General features: G+C 41.6%; 1 protein-coding gene across 3 annotated transcripts in view; it reads right to left on the bottom strand.

Moving 5' to 3' along the window:
• The window catches only part of VPS54, a 46,614-nt gene extending 33,724 nt beyond the window's left edge, over positions 1-12,890 (bottom strand). For 2 of the 3 annotated variants that reach the window (XM_087677516.1, XM_087677517.1), the window contains exons 1-2: positions 11,814-12,889; positions 11,393-11,455 (exon numbers count right to left, since the gene is read on the bottom strand). In XM_087677516.1, the coding sequence (XP_087533642.1) occupies positions 11,393-11,455; positions 11,814-12,722 (972 nt within the window). In that variant the 5' untranslated portion in view covers positions 12,723-12,889. Of the gene's footprint in view, positions 1-11,392; positions 11,456-11,813 lie in introns of all 3 variants that reach the window. The other variant, XR_015690838.1, reaches the window with a different exon arrangement.
• Between the last annotated feature and the right edge of the window lie 3,824 nt (positions 12,891-16,714).

Here is a 16,714-nt window from a genome sequence, read left to right as displayed (position 1 = left end):
ATAACAACTTCCACCAATGTCACCCACTACATCCTTAGGGTACTCATGCTATCACCATAACTTAACTAACTTGCACTTCACATATGCACTTCACATGTGCACAGCTTTATAATGCCAAGGCTAAGCATTAAAAATGCATGACCTTGTTACAATTAGCAATACCTTCCGATTGTGGGACTTCCTCAATCGGGATGATTAGTTCATCTTGTGCAAGTTTCTTTCAAATGACTCACTGGAATGAGAGATGAAGTCAAATGTCCAGTGAAGCACACTGCTGATCTGCTTGGTAATCTGGAAAGGTCCATAATACCTCAAAGATAACTTACAGCACTTGATGATAGTTATTGAATCAGAATCATTTGGAACTTAAGGGTAAATCCACATCCCTTTTTGAGCTCTCGATGAGTACAACTTTGGTTAGCATAGAAAGTAGCACGATCCTAAGCAATTTTAATGCTTCCTTAATGATGATTAACATCTGCATATCGTGGCAAAAGTCAACTATGGACTGCATACTTACTCCCTTGAACTAGATGGCAATCGGTGGTTTTGGCTCATAATCTACATCACCATAATGGGCTATATCCAGTCTCACTGAATACTTAGCCTTGTTGGAAGAAAACTTGATCATGAAAGATAATGCTCCCGATCAAATTGTCTTTGGGAGACATATGCACATAGCATACCTCCACGATCTGCTTTGTCCTCTCAATGTGTCCAACTTTTAAAAGACTATTTGCCAGAAATGACCAATGGACTTAGATATCACGGTCACTCACTATAGACTTGCCACTCATGGCTTTTTATGGCTCTCTCTATAGGAATGAATCGAACCATTTTTGCCATCTAGCCAATCACAACCCAAATTGTGTTGTGAACTCAATTAGTACAAGGTAATCCTACTACAAAATCCATGGAGATACTACTCCGCTTTTTAATCGAGCCCATTGGCCGACACATCCATATACTTGGATGGTATGGGCTGGTGGTAAGGGACACTAGCTCTAGGGACATGGTCGAGACATGGTATGTTGTTGGTATCCACCCAAATGTCCAAGGATGTAATAGATTGTTTTCAACCATTTTGTGAAAAACACTCCCTTTGGTCCAGCATTGCCTACAAGTCTTCGTGGCATTAACCACTACCGTATACACCATGAGGTCACCTCCCTCAAATCCAACCAATGTGGTGGCCTATAAGTTTTGGCTGCCCAAAACAAAAGCCATGGGTTCATTAACATGGTATTGCACAAATGGGGTGCCATCCACATTTTAGCCACCTTACTAGCATAAGCCATGTGTTTGGCAACCGAGCATTGCCCCAAACATCAACATTTAAAGCCCACTCACTCCTATGTGATCTCTTCATTCATGATTTGTTTGCCCCACCAACTATCATCATCAGGGATTTGCCTACCCACTTGCCTATCAAGCGTAATAGTCATAATCTCTAGCGAGGCATAGATTCTCGAGGTCTTCCACATCGAGGTGTTGCCCACCCAACCAAATGGCCTTCAAGGCAAGCCAATTGAGCCATGACCAACTATCATAGAAAGATATCAAGGGAGCTACCCAATCCTATGTCCAACATGCGGACCCCTTGTATTACTATTACCCTTATTACTACATGTCATTGTGAGGCTGTCCCAAGGAGTAGTCTACCTTGGTCCTCAAGATTGCCCACCGATATGGCACCACCTTTGGGTTTCAAGCCCCTTGGCCCTTGCATGGAAAGGCATGATGCATCAATTTGGCCCTAACAAAAGATGAGCCCACATAAAACTCTATTCTTTAAATAGCCACCACCAAACTAGCTACTCACAAGACATAGTCCCAAGTGATAGTGTATAAGGATAGGGATGAGACAACGGACAGCCAAAAGCAAGAAATGAGGTGGAGGCAATGAGAATCGCATTAAAGAAATACATATTAGACTTGAACAAATAATGTTTCAAAAACTAATACAAATTTGAGAATGTGAATCATTATGTCATTTTTTATTAAAAATGTGCGTGTGTGTGTGTGTGTGTGTGTGTGTGTCTCTCTCTCTCTCTCTCTCCTTCTCCATGGTTTCATTATCATACTATTATGTCACGCATGTGAGTGCACACGTGTGTGCGTGCGTGTGTGCACGCCTATTTGTGCTGTGGGCTATTTAAAATCAGACTTTTTGGTTGAGTTTGTGTGCATGTGTATGTGTAAAAGGAGACAAAATGGTACATCTGAACTAGCAAAAACATTTCGAGAAACACATTTTTTGTAAAAACATTTGGTTTTTAATTAAAACACCCCCCTAAGGTCCCAAATAAGGGGACCGAAGGACAACTATGAGGGACACATTAGGGAGGATTTGAAGCCAATCTTTCTCCTTGGAGAGGATGGTAATAACCTAATTAATCAATAATTAAAGCAAGCAATAAAAGCACATCAACTAAAATGCACAATTTTACTACTTAATCTTGGACAATGGACAACCTACTACTTAATCTTGAACAATGGACAACCTATTGGCCCTAAATTTCTTTATCTTTTATTGCAAATGGATGGAGTATACCAAGATTCTTCAATCTTCTTCACTGATCCAAGTGCCTCTTGCTGTCATAAATGACCAACAAGCCTTCAAACCAATTTTCCCTTTGATTTGCTTGGGGATTAGCCTTCAATTGTGCTCCTTGGGTGACAAATTCACTCCTAAATCTTTGCTAGTTGAATAGCCACTCGAATCTCCTCAAGTGCCCCAATTTGTGACTGAAATTCAAGTCTCTAAGCCTTTAATCTCTAGGCACACTTCCCCGAGTGGTTGTCAAACCCTAATTTCTATTCTAAATTAGGGTTTATAGCAAAGATTATTCCAAATCTCCACCTCCAATGGCTGATATTGGTGAAAATATTGAGGAAGAATGAGAATAGGCTAGAGGATGAGAGAGAATGCTCATGAGAGAGGAAATTTGATTTTTGTTGCAAAGAAGTGGTGAAATCTGCTGCTTCCCTATCTGGGCAGCCCCAAAAGTTGTTGTCTACAGCCATGGGGTGCTCTAATGCAACCCCGTGCTGCCCACAATTGTCGCCTATTCCAATAAGGAGTGCTAATGATGTCACCTGCAGCTTGTTGAGCTAAAATGCATTAGCTTTGCTAAAACAGCCCTAACACTCAATTGATTAGAGAGTGTGTGAGTCCATAAGCAGAAACCCTAATTGGGAGGCCCAAAACCTTCTATAAATAGGCATGCTACCCTCCAATCAGATTTAATCTTGTTTTTGCAGCTTGCAGCTACCAAAGCTTTGCTGTCCACACCCCATACACAAAGGATATCTCAGTTGGAGCGGTCCGAAATTGTTGTCCACCTATTGGCACCTGCTGTCCAACCATCCCTTGCTGTTGGCGACTAATTTCTGCCCCGATTTCACTGCTGTAGATCAGGCAACTATTGCTGCCATCCATTTCTATTGTCATCCACTATCAGTTGCACCCAAAAGGCTGTGTTTGGTGTTCTACTATACCTGTTCAGCCTGCATTTTCTGCACAGCTGCTGACATCTTCAGCTAGTGACCTCCAGACTAGCTGTGTTTTCATCATTGTGCTATTGCCTACTGTCTGCCACATCAGCTGCCATCTGAGTTTGCAGTTTCTCTCTCCTCTCTACCTGTCTGACACTAATCAGCTCTACTCTACTGCATTTGCTGTTGCCAAACACTCACGGAGACTGCCTTGCTACATTTCGAGATCCCTCAAAGTATGATGTACTCTCCAGCTCATACTCTTTGCCCCAATAATCCACACACCAGAGTTTGTGTCACTATGTTAGCATTAGAGTCATCCCCTGGACAAGCTCTGTAAGGGTTTCTGCACAATTAGGGTTGGGTACAGCAGACAGATTAAAAAGCCACGTCAGCAGCCAGCCACGCCAGCAGACTGCGCAGGTGCCACATGGCAGCCTGCAGTGCAGTCAGACAGTATTGCAGTCGGCTGCATAATGCAGCCGACCTGTTTATTTTATGCCTTTTATTTATGCTTTATATAGCAATCTTCCAACACATTACTGACAAATTATTCAGTGATTTCAGATTCTGATCTTGAGATCTGTTGGCTGAGAGGGCTGACGGAGATCGAGGTCATCAAGTCGGATACATACACAGATATTTCCTCTGCCCCCTTGTGTATTTCTGCACTCTTATACAGTATACTACACCACAGATTTTCTGTGTTTACACTGTCTCCTTTTCTCTCTCTCTTCTCTCTATCTTCACTCTCTCTCAGTCTTTGTCCTACCCTTCCGCATCGCTGCACTCAGACACACTATTCTTCACTGCATAGTATGTTTGCTGCATTGAGCATTCTAATTGAGTCTGACGGACTAGCATTGATATAAGAAGAGGAAGAACGGTTAATTGAGGACATGCTTGAGAGGTGGGGCAGATCATCATTCTTCGTTCTTCATTATTCACCGTCTTGATTGTCTCTGAGTTACCCTAACCCTAATTGTGTTATGTATCAGTCTATGCATTTGTCATACGATTGTTTTTGTATTTTCTGTGGTAGAGCATTTCTTTACATTGTATCAAAGCTAGCTACTCTCTAAATAAACCTAAGCCCTTCATTGCAAAGCTCACCTCGAAAGTAAGACTACAGAAGAAAAGATGACATCCACACATCCACACCTACTCAATCCGAGTGGCATCCACTACCGACTATTGAGCTAAAACACGCTTTTCAGCTGATTAGCATTCTTAAACAGCCCCAAAACACAATTAATTAATGAAAAACCCTAAAAAGGGGAGCAGTCCGAGAGAGTTTCAATGGTCCCCCAAAAACCCTAATTTTTGGGACACCCTTCAACATCTATAAATAGAAAGGCTGCCCCCATTCAGCCCATCTCGTTTTTGTGGATTGCAACCATTAGGACACACAGATGTGGCAGTCCAGCCCTTCAATTACTGCCTCTCTCTCCATTAGCCCTTGCAGTGCCCTGGAGCCTTCCTCTAGGCAGTTGCCCACTGTCTTGCACCCTCCTACTTGCTGCGTTTGGCCATGTTCCTCATCACCAGCACCTCCACCTTCATCTGCACCCTGCATTTGCAGCTTCGGGCTGTAGGCGACAGTTAGCAGCCCTCCTCGATCAAGCGACCTGCTACTGAGTTTGGAGCTCTCCATCACCTAGCAATAGCTAGCGACCATCTTCCTCCACTTGGCAATTGCATTTACAGCCTTCTGCTTGCGCTTTCATCATCAAACATCATCCTCTGCAAGTCGCCTACACTCTGGTGATCAGCATTTGGTGTTCTTTCTCTCTCTTCACAATTTGACTGGTGGTCACACACTCGGGATCCGTCTCCACCAGACATCACTCTCCGACACACTGCTCTACCCTTGAGTATCTGTACACTCTTACATTCATTTGCAGTATTCATTCACTTCAAAGTTGTGTTCTTCTCTCCCTTCTATTCGTATTTGAGTTTCTGTGTTTGAGTTTTGTGTTTTTGTGTCTATGTTTCTATTGTGTTCGTACACTCGGTGTTTCCTCAGTGCAAACCCTAGCAATTTTCTTCACACCAACTCTGCAATGTTCCAACACAATCGCAGATCCTTCTAACTATATTGGAGACATGCATCATTATTCCATCACAGATTAGGAGCTATAACTAATCTTGGCTCACATAGCCAGGAAGTCCAAAGAGCCACATCAACAAGCCTTTAAACAAACATTGTGTGAACAAGATATACTTGATTCTTTCTCATAAAATGCAATCCACAAATCTGAAGATGTTGCAAGGCCGTCAAGACATCCATTAGGGATAGACTCCCCTCTTGGAGAAAGAGATCTAGAGTATGTTCCCTATTTTCAGCCTCTCTCTCCTACTTTAGTCCAAGGTACACAAGTTCCTACTTTTGTCCCTTCTTCTATTTCTTTTGCTTTCCCACCTTTCCAACATGTTGTTGCAGATCAAGATGAAGCTAGAGTGACATATATTGATCACAGCAAATCTTCCATTGAAAATCCATTCGTATATGTTAATAGAAGAAGGAGTAACTATAAGAAAAAGCGCTTTGAAATGACCACTATAGACAGTCACCTTTTCACCTTGTCTGAGTAGCAATGTGCCATTAGTTTGTTGGGTAATGATCCAACTTACTACGATTCAACATCATTATAATTGATCCTTGAGGCTTACAAACTTGATGCACCTAAAGAGTTGCTCCATCACCTACTATTGGACAAGATCCTAACCAAAGAAGAGCTTCATAATACCAATCGCTTTAATGGACCCTCATTGCTCAATGATCTCGCAACTTACCTATGTGTCCTTACAGTTCAACCAATTGATTTGAATACACTTGTCAAGCTCGCTTGTAACCTGGCTCATGCACCTTTAGGGGAGGCTCACTCTCCATCCCTCGTATCTTTGGGTTACACCCAACATGGGATCCCTACCCTTGCTTACCCAAGTGTCGACCAGTTGATACCACAGTTTGCCTCCATGGCAATTCCTAGTGGAACATCTGGTTATATTATTGTGCCTCAACCAACAATTGCGTAGAGTTTAAGGTCCTCGTGCCCGCACCATAGGTAGTTGTGGGTTCCTCTCTGACTTTTTCTACCAACCCACCCTATTCCCCTCTTTATCCTTACTATCCTCCTTATACTCCGACACCTCAAAGTTCATCATCCTCATCTGCCAATCATTCGTTTACTAATAAGACTCATTTTTTCGAGTCTAATAGTACAACTTGGTCGAATTTGATGAGACATGTTCTTGACTCACAAAACTTGTAGCATCTTGTCCAAGGGCTGAAACCCCAACCACACCTGCGACTTGTTTCACCTGACATTTCTGTTCATGGAAAGCCACAAATGCCTCCACTATTGTCGAGCTGATGTAAGATCCTTTACCTGAATTTCACGTATAGCTACAGCACTTTGACCAGTTTAGCAGCAACCTCAAGAAGCGTGCCAAAAATTGCAAGCTCCAAGACTTGGATTTTTCAAGCTGAATGTGAATTTCAGCTAAATTCAGTTGGAGGACTAGCCAGCCATTGAATTTGGGGCATTTCCATCGTCTATGAAGTGGGTAAAGACCAATTACGTGCCCGAATCAAGGGGTAAATCAAATTGAAGACTTGCTGGTCACTTTGGACAGCAAGGGAAGTTTGGATTGCGAAGGGGATCGGAAGAATCCCATTGTAAATCAACTTCTTCAATAAAGCTAAAGAAATACTGAAAGGGGCGCCAATTTTGGAGGTGTGCATTGTCCAAGATTAGTAGGTAAATTTGTATTTATTGTTTGCTGCTGTAATTAAGTTGTAATCGGGGATTTACCACCTATCCACGGAAGGAAGGCTGGTTTCACTAAGCCAACATTATCAGCTTGATGTCCATACTGTGTGCACCATCCAAGATCAGGCATTGCATTTTTCCCAACACTTTGTGAATTTTCAGACGGAGAGACATCATCCCTACTTGATTCCATCTCACTTTCTGAAGACCTTCTTGCTATAATGCTCAGCTGAATATAATTTCAGCACTAGAATAAAGTTTCTAACCTCCAATTAAGTACCTCAGGCCCACCAATTCAAGGAAATTGATGGTATCCCGGCAATGGAACCTTGAAACCATTGTCCTCCTCGGATAGGATGGTAAATAACTTGATTAAGCACTACTTACAGCAAGCATAAAATTCACAAAATTGAAATGCACACTTTACCACTTTAATCTTGGACATTGGACACTTGGTTGGCCCCAAAATTGGCGCCCTTCATAGTACTTCTATATCTTATATTGCAAATGAAAAAAGTACAACTAAGATCCTCTAATCTCCTTCACTAATCCAAGTGTCTCTTGCTATCGAAACTAACCAACAAACCTCCAAACCAATTTGCCCCTTGATTTGCTTAGGGATTGGCATTCATCCTACTCCTTAAAAGACAAATTTAACCCCAAATCTGATATTGACTAGCTGGTCTCTTTGCACATTTTACCACTTTGATCTTGCACATTGGACACCCGATTAGTCCTAAAACTGGCGCCCGTCGCAGTATTTCTATCTCTTATATTGCAAATGAAAGAATACAACTGAGATCCTCTAATCTCTTTCACTAATCCAAGTGCCTCTTACTATTGAAACTAACCAACAAATCTCCAAATCAATTTGCCCCTTGGTTTGCTTGGGAATTGGCCTTCATCCTGCTCCTTGAAAGACCAATTCAATCCAAAATCTGATACTGACTCGCTAGCCTCTTGAATCTCCTTGAAATTCCTCAATTTTAACTACTCAAATTCAAGTTCTAAACCCTCAATTCTAAGCACATACCCAAGCAGCTATCAAACCCCTAATTTCTGTTGTAATTAGGGTTTACAACACAAATTAACTAAAATCTCTTCCTCTCATGACTCAAACTACTAGAAAATGCTAAGATAACTTGAAAGATCGCTAGGGGATGAGAGAAAATGCTCTAGAGAGAGAAATTTCAAAGTTTCATTGTAAGAAATTCTGGAAAAACTATTGTTGCCCTGCTCAAACAACCATCGAAGCTCTCACTTATAGCTTAGGACCACCAAAAAGACTATTGCCCTATCCTATATGCTGTCATCTGCACTAGAAGGACCTTGGGCTGCTATCACTTGCTCTTGGAGGAATTCAAACTACTGTTACATGTTGTAAGACTGATCCCTAGTGGCTGCAAATCGCATCAATAGCCTCTTTTTGCTCTCTAATAGCCTCCTCCTCTATTACAATGGCTAGAATAGACTCCACTAGCCCTTGAAAATGTTTTTCCAAGTTGCATGGGCAAGTTTTGCCAAGTAGAAACCTTCTAATCCCATTTTCCAACATTATCCAGCTTGTTACATTAATTTTGATAATATTAATTTTGAAATTTTATTTAATATCTACTCTAATACTCAAAAAATTAATTTCACCAACCAATAATTAAATTGGCTAGGCCAATCTGTCCTCCAAGTATCCCTAAGCAATTCTTGACCCTTAGACCATAATTAATTAATGTCTAGTCTCTCATGTCACCACCCACTAACATTAGTGGCCAATAAATCGGTCTAGGCCTAAATCTAACAATACGTACCACCTAGTACCTGTCAGATATAACTTATTACAACTTTTGCCTTTGACACCCACTACATCCTCAAGGTCATTGGCCTATTACCATGAAATAACTACCATGTGCATCACATGTGCTAAACAATGTTGCATATTTACTTAATAACTTAATCAAATGTTATCGACGAGATTAAAGCATCTCAAAATTTCACATCCCTGTGACAACAAGGGCAACCTTTGGGAAGTGACTAGCCAACACCTCATAAACAACAATATATCTGAAACCCAAGGAGAGAGAACAAAAGCTATTCACCAATAAGGTGGACAACAAGACAAAGTGTAGAAAAAGTAAGAAATGGGCAGGTGCAAAGAAAGACAAGTATGGGAAGGGGTAGAAGCAGCAAGTGATGAAGGGGCCGCAGCTCAAGGGAAGGTTGGGTGAAGAATAGAGAACTCAATTGAATACTAAATAAAAGCCGAATGCAATGATCAGCCCCACTGCCCCCCAACCACATGCTAAAGTGTGTAGCTGCAGTGAGGGCACTAGAAGTGAAAAGGCAAGTAATAACGATAGATATGCCTATAAATAGACAAGAGACCCTAAAGAAACCCTAAAATACTCTCAAGTGGTGTCCAAAGCCAAAAGATGGACAGGACCAAGAAAGGAGACACAGGACAATAAGTTCAAAAGTGACCAAAATGAGTGCTCAGTGGACCCAAATAGAACTCCAAATGTCCCTCACTAACTCCAAGTAGGGCTCACAAATAGGAGATGACCATGATCACTAGTAGCACGAAGCTTCTAAGAAAGTGAAGATAGATCTCCAAAAGAATCGAGCAAAGCAAAAGAAGATATTTGAGCTTCACAATAAAGCTCTTGAGTTTGCAGGGGGGGACTCTCTCTCTCTCTCTCTCTCTCTCTCTCTCTCTCTCTCTCTCTCTCTCTCAATTGGAACACCCACAACCTAATTTACTGCAATAAGTTGCACGAATCACAGGTTTTGGACAAGAGCTGAGAATCAGCTGTAGGAATGCATGGACTGAACCGTGCATTGCTGGAACAGCTGGGTATGTGCGACTTGTAGCAAGAGCCACTAGGATCAATGGGCAACAATAAAGCACTAGCAACAGCATCATATTGCTTGCTGTCTATGGCAGCGTTTGGCTGTGTTTCCTCATCTAGTGCTCATTGGACTGTTTGGATCAGTAAAGTCTGAGCAATGAGTTTATTATTCATTCTCAGCATTCTTGTCTTCTGAGAGCTATCCAAACAACTTTGTGGCATGAAAAGTCCTAGCTTGCAAGAGGATCAATGGACAAAGCTGGACGGACTTTGGAGAACATTGCTCTATGGATCTGGAGTTACATTAGTGGTCAGTTTGCTTCTAAAGAAATACCACAATGGGTGCCAACCTTGGGGCTAGAAAGCGTCATCATACCAATGTGAGAGCACTCTAGCTCCAAGTTTATCAGTATTGTGTTTGCTGCATTCTGAGTTTAGTTAATGTGTTTGCAATGTTAGGTTTCAACTGACCTTTAGCACCACTGAAGGCCGGTTTCAAATGACCATGGATGTTTTATTTGGTAAAAGTTATTGCACAGCATTATTAGAATCATCTTGTTGGAAGCTTCAATAAACAAAGTCCACCTTCTCCTAGTCATATACAGCTGTCAAGCCCTTTTCAAGTACCCCAGTTCAAAATGCAACCGGATGTTTGGACTCAGACATAATTCAGATACTTGGGAAGTGAACTATGCAAACAAACCCTCAAGCTCATGTGATGTATTTTACATGTTTCATAGCTGTACCACCAGTGGCACTTCCAGCACAGTCAACAATGTCTCTCTCCTCTTCGATTCCCATGTGTGCATGTACATGGGTGAGTTGAAAGCTGCAATGGGACCAGGCACTTTTGAGTGTTATTATATAATAACACCCAATCTTTCACTAATCAGTGAAGAGAACCAGAAGGGAAAACAAAAGTCAGTGCAAACTCAACCTTGGTCTCCACCTACAATATCTACCCTTATAGAGCCAGTAAAGGTTAAGGATATGTATCTGGACGACTAATCTCATGCATCTGCGGTGCTAGCAATTTTGGCTAGCAAAACAATACCAGTTTGTTTACGACTTTAGGCCTAAGCACACCATCATTAAGCATTTTACATAGCTGCAGACATACGCACAACATCATCAAGCATTTCACATTGATGCAGGCTAAACACACCATCATCAAGTATTTTACAACATTATATGATCATATGATGGACTCTTTATGTACAAAGGACATGTATTGTTATGAAAGAAGTATGAAATTACCTTTCACTAACCAGAACTCACCAGTAAATGTTGTAGCACATCAATCACATCCAATGCGCCCCCACAATCTGCTGCAGCTATGAGCTGTTTGCAAGCAGAAACAGAAAGATTCAAGGAAGCCAGTTTTTAACCAAGACAAAGGCATCCAGTTTCCTGTCTTTCAGTGCTCCAATAACATCAAGCCCCATATTGGGAGCATGATTCACACATAAATGGCAGCCAATTCAATACATGCTTCTCTCAAAACAAAATTCCTTGGGAGTTCACTTCCCATGTGCATATAGATTATCAATGACATATTTGAACATGTTTAGCTCCTGAGGCCACAGTGAACAGATGACAACCAAAAAAACAAAACAAAACAAACTGTGTACACTGCTCTGACAAAACCACACCAACATATTAGCACACAATTTCGCCACTTGTACCAGTACATACTGACCAAAGGAAGATCCCCAAGAGCTTGATTGACGTAGGACATCAGTTTGAGTTTCTGATGTAAAGAAAGTAAGCTGTCACGCTGTTGACTCAGATGTTGAATACATTGGGCCGACTCCACCACATGCACTTGTGAAAGTCGGACAATACCCTTGAATTCATGAATTTGCTGGCAAGCTCCTAGTATTTCAGTATTTAAGTCCTCAATCTGGCCTTGAGCTTCATAAAACAAATCTGAACGAGCAGCAATCTCTTTCACCAAATGAACTTCGATGATGTCCAAGTAGTGCGACAGTTTCTCTTGCAACATCATGTTTTGCGGAATCGACGAGTATGGACATGCAGCTTGGAAGGTTGGTCCATCTTCCAGAGCGAAGCCTTCATCAAAATATAGGGAAGGGATCTCCCTAAGGCAAGCCACTAACCCTTCACCTTGTGCGATTGCTTCATCTCCGCCATCACTGGGAGCAGCTCCGCTCTCCTGATTGCTCCTTTCCAAGTTAAAATGCTCCCGCACATCAGCGAATCTGTTGTAAGGTTCTCTTACTGCCCCAAGGTAGGTCTGAAAATCTGCCCGGGTCACCTCAGGGATGGGCTTGAGGGGGATTGATGGTGTGCTGTCCGGGACATCGGCGGGTGTAGAGAAGAACCATGAGCCCCACGAGCCATCCGAGCTGTAGGCACTGGTCTTGCCAGAATGCGGATTGTTGAGAATGGAGGCAAGGCTTTGGCCAGCACTGTAGACCGCTGGATCATATCCGGCATCCCTATTCCAATCCGTGAAAGAGGTGGAGGCTTGCAGGGAATCATTACCTGATGCTCTGGACGAAATCGATGAATGCGCTCTGGTGGGAGGAGAATTGGCATCTCTCGCCGCCACGAAGGACCTGCTGGAAGAGGGAGAGCTTGCCATCCCCCTTCCTGTCTTCCAGTTTTTCTGCTATTCTGGAGCTTCCACCATGGCGATCTGATAAAATCAACCACGATGAAGAAGAAAAGTGTGATCGATTGAATTCCAACACAAGCCTACCGCTCAATGCAGCCACCAGCACAGTCCCGAATGCAGATCCAAACACGCCAATTTCTTTCTCATAAAGCATATATAATAATGAATTAATTAATTATAACATTTTAAGGGTACCAAGCCCCCTTAAAACAATAACAGCAATAACAATAGTGGCATGCCTTTAAACCAACAAAAATAACAAAGAAAATAAAAATATATATTGACCCTTTTCAAAAGCAAATAAGGCAGTCAAAGAAAAAAACACCTAGTAAAAAACTAGGTGGCCCTGCCTCGAGGGTTGCTTCCCTAGCTGCACACACTAGTGTTGCACCACCCAATAACATTACTATTGAGACTCACACCTTCGAACACATCTCATCAACATGAGTTTGTGCTAACATCACAATCCAGGGACTATTCCTTGTTGGTGCTACACCAACTATTCAAATGTTATATGAGACTCGAATACGTCTCATCCCTATGTGTCAACACATCACAATTTCAAAACCAATCCTCTAAATGCTATATGCAATCACTCCAAACTTGTGTTGCGAGCAAGATTGACCAACCTATTACATACATTTTAGCCATTGAAACCTTTGGTGATTGAAACCCAACTAGACAAGTCATGATAATCAAGATTTTTGTGCATGATGCTTGATATAATCCAATGTTATGCCTAAGTACTTTAATAGTACCTTCAAATTTGCATGTCAGTAAGGTAAGGTGAAAGGTGTGAATAACTTAATGGGACCCATAAGAATTATTATGTAAGTGGAGGAAGCAAACCATAGGAGAGGGGAGAGTTCCCCGAATTGTTTCAACCCAGCAAAAGAAAAGCTTTGGTGCATTGTTTTAAAATGAGGTTAAGTGGTGGTTTAGCATGGAGGTCTACCTCTCGAGAAGAGGATCAAAGAAATGAGGCCACTTTTTTTAGCAAGTTAAATGTCTTGTTGTGGAGGATTATGCTAGGCAACTTGCAAGGTGGGAATTTTTTTTCTCTATATCTCCATTACATCCCCCATATTGCAAAAGGAACGAAGGTTATGCCTTTCGTGTTTGATGGGAGTGTATGCAAGTAAGAACATTAGGATATACTTGCTATTTGTTAGGCTTGGTAGAAATATCCATTAAACAAGCATGTTGTTGGGAGATAAGCATAGAAAGGAAGTAAATAATTTCAAGCATCGAGATACCATGCTATGAAGTTGTAGCAACATCTTACTTCATTCTCCATTTGATGAAAGGAAGCTTTGATTTGCTCATCAATGGAAAAGGAGGCATGGCATGTCTCCGATATAAGGGTTGCGACAACTATTACCACCCCTCTAGAGCATCGGCTTTGTGCCAATTGTATTGACTCCTTCAAATGAGCACAAGAAGAAGACTAGAAGAGGAACTTTTAGTCAACTTCAAAAAGCAAGTTTCCTTCATCAAAGATCATATGAACCATGATGTTCACTAGCTCTTGCATTGTTGATTGGCCACCTCGTTAGCAGTGCAAAGATCGGCTTAAACAAAGACATATAGATAAAATGACCTGGCTCTCTCCTCCTCAACACAACATGGCTTAGCACAATGGCACATATCCTTCATGTTGGGAATCTTACATGCAGGCCAACCTGCTCTTAATGGTATTTAGACGGAGTATTGCACGACTTCGAACTCGATCACACACTTTATTGATCGAGACAGATGCATGGAGTGGACAGGCAAGAGAGACGAGGTTATGCAAGCTATGTGAACTACAAAGTGTAGAATAAGAGGAGCACATGATTATGACATGCCCAACATATGCACACATACAGGTTGGCTTTGATATCCCTTTACAGGGGTCACTTCACCAATTTTTGACCACTACTCCTATATCAAAGTTAGGGGCTCTCATCACCCGCATGTTACGCTTTTAGGAGAACCACACTGCATAGATCATTCTTTCGCCATAGCTACCCTTTCCTACCATGGGGGAGGAGAATCATTGTATATCTGGAAAGGTCCCATGGGTCATAAATTGGCCTTGGACGATAATAAACTACTCCATTCTACTTTCTCTCTCTCTCACATAGTTGTTGTACCCTTCATGTAAACGCCCCAAACAACGTAGTATGCTTAACAATTATGATATTCGCTTGTTTTCGAGATTTAATATAAAAGAGAATGAACACTTAAAGCTGAAAATGAAAATTACTCACAAAATTATAGCCATAAAAATGGAAAAGTAATGGAGACAAGATTGAGGGTTGAAGATGGGCAACCCCCCCCCCCCCCCCCCCGAAGGAATGTATTTCTGCTCAACCCAAGTCCCTTAGGGAAGAGCTCAGTTACAATCAACCTGAGAGTGAGAAGAAGTAATTCTCACTCTCACAAGATAATGCAAAGATGTACAAACACACATGCATTATCTATTATGCAATGATAAGAACTGATTTCTTTACAGTATGAGAGAAGAAAAAGGGGAATTCAGCCTTTCTCCATCGCTGATCAGCAGTACATGGATAGAGGTTGCTTCTTGTAGCTAAAATGGAAGAAAGAGCTCAAGAAGGAGGTGCTGTAATGAATTTACAAGCTTGCTGTCTTGTAAAACAGCAGTGATAGAAGAGGGAATATGGAGGAATTTGATAATGGAGAAGTGGGGGATGATGATGGGGATGGATGGGGCCAGTTTCTGGCTATCTGTGGGTGTTGTACATGAGTTTACAACAAAGAAAAATGATGTTGAATGAAGAAAAACGAGCTCTTATTTATAAGAGAGGGGAGAGCTAGTACAAAAGGGGAAAGTGGAGTAGCACAAGACAAGTGTCCAGCCACATGTCATGAGATGTGACAAGTGGTGGGACACTTGGAAACTTGTGTGACAAGTGTCTTGACACTTGTCTCTTCTTTATGGCCTTCCTTTTTGGGTTGAATACTGTCAAGAATAGAAACAACCAAATTTAGTAAGCACAGTCAGAGTACAGAACTTACTATTTTTAGAATGACATCCCTATTTTTTAGGACTAGCATTTTTAGGCTAATTCGAGGCTCCTAAAATTTAGGGACCTCCTAAAATTTAGGGATCTCCTAGAATTTAGGGACCCCCCCAATATGGGTATCATATGAAAGCTTTTTTCGTGTACATCGCAAAAATGGTATCCGAATCTTCATGTGACTTTCCTATGCAAAGAAATGTGCATTTCAAGCTTTCAGTCCACACATGCACATTATACAAGCATTTCATGATCATGCCATCTTGTTGATTGTAATTGTCTGTTCTGGTGGATCTAGCCCACACTTCAAGGCATCAATCCTTTCTGTGTGCGAGTCTAACCTTGATATGCGTGAGTTCTAGTCACAGGCGCCCAATCGGGTCATATAGGTGGAAGTGTGAACTATATTTTCTCTAACCCACCATGTGGGTCCACCATAACCTGTGACCACTCATCAGTGGCCAGCTCCAATGCACTTTTCTTTATATCTAATTAGTGCAAAGGAAATAAATTTAATAAATCATTATATAGATAAATTAATGAAAAAGGATACAAATTCTGTTTCTATAGAGTTGTGACACTTCAGGTATCCCATGGTACCCTTGACAACATCCCAATGCTGTCTATCAGGTGTAGCCATATAGAGTGCCACAACTCCCATTGCAAATACTATGTTAGGATGAGTGGCTATCATGGCATACATCAAACTACCCACTATGAATGTATAAGGGATCTTAGCCATCTCGGCCCTGCAAGCAATCGTCCTAACTAACCTTCAAGTGAAAATGTAAAAGATAGTCAATAGGCTTAATATCTCTTAGATGAAACCACTCAAGGACCCTCTCAATGTACTCCTTCTGTGACAACTAGAGAAGAGACCCTTAGAGTGATCACACGTAATGTGCATCCCAAGAATATGTGAGGCCCATCCCA

The sequence above is a fragment of the Lygodium microphyllum genome, chromosome 5 (assembly GCF_053477565.2).
Source record: "Lygodium microphyllum isolate KBCC chromosome 5, Lygodium_microphyllum_v1.1.10, whole genome shotgun sequence".
Classification (NCBI taxonomy): Eukaryota; Viridiplantae; Streptophyta; class Polypodiopsida; order Schizaeales; family Lygodiaceae; genus Lygodium; species Lygodium microphyllum.
This window is presented reverse-complemented; position numbering and strand designations above follow the sequence as displayed.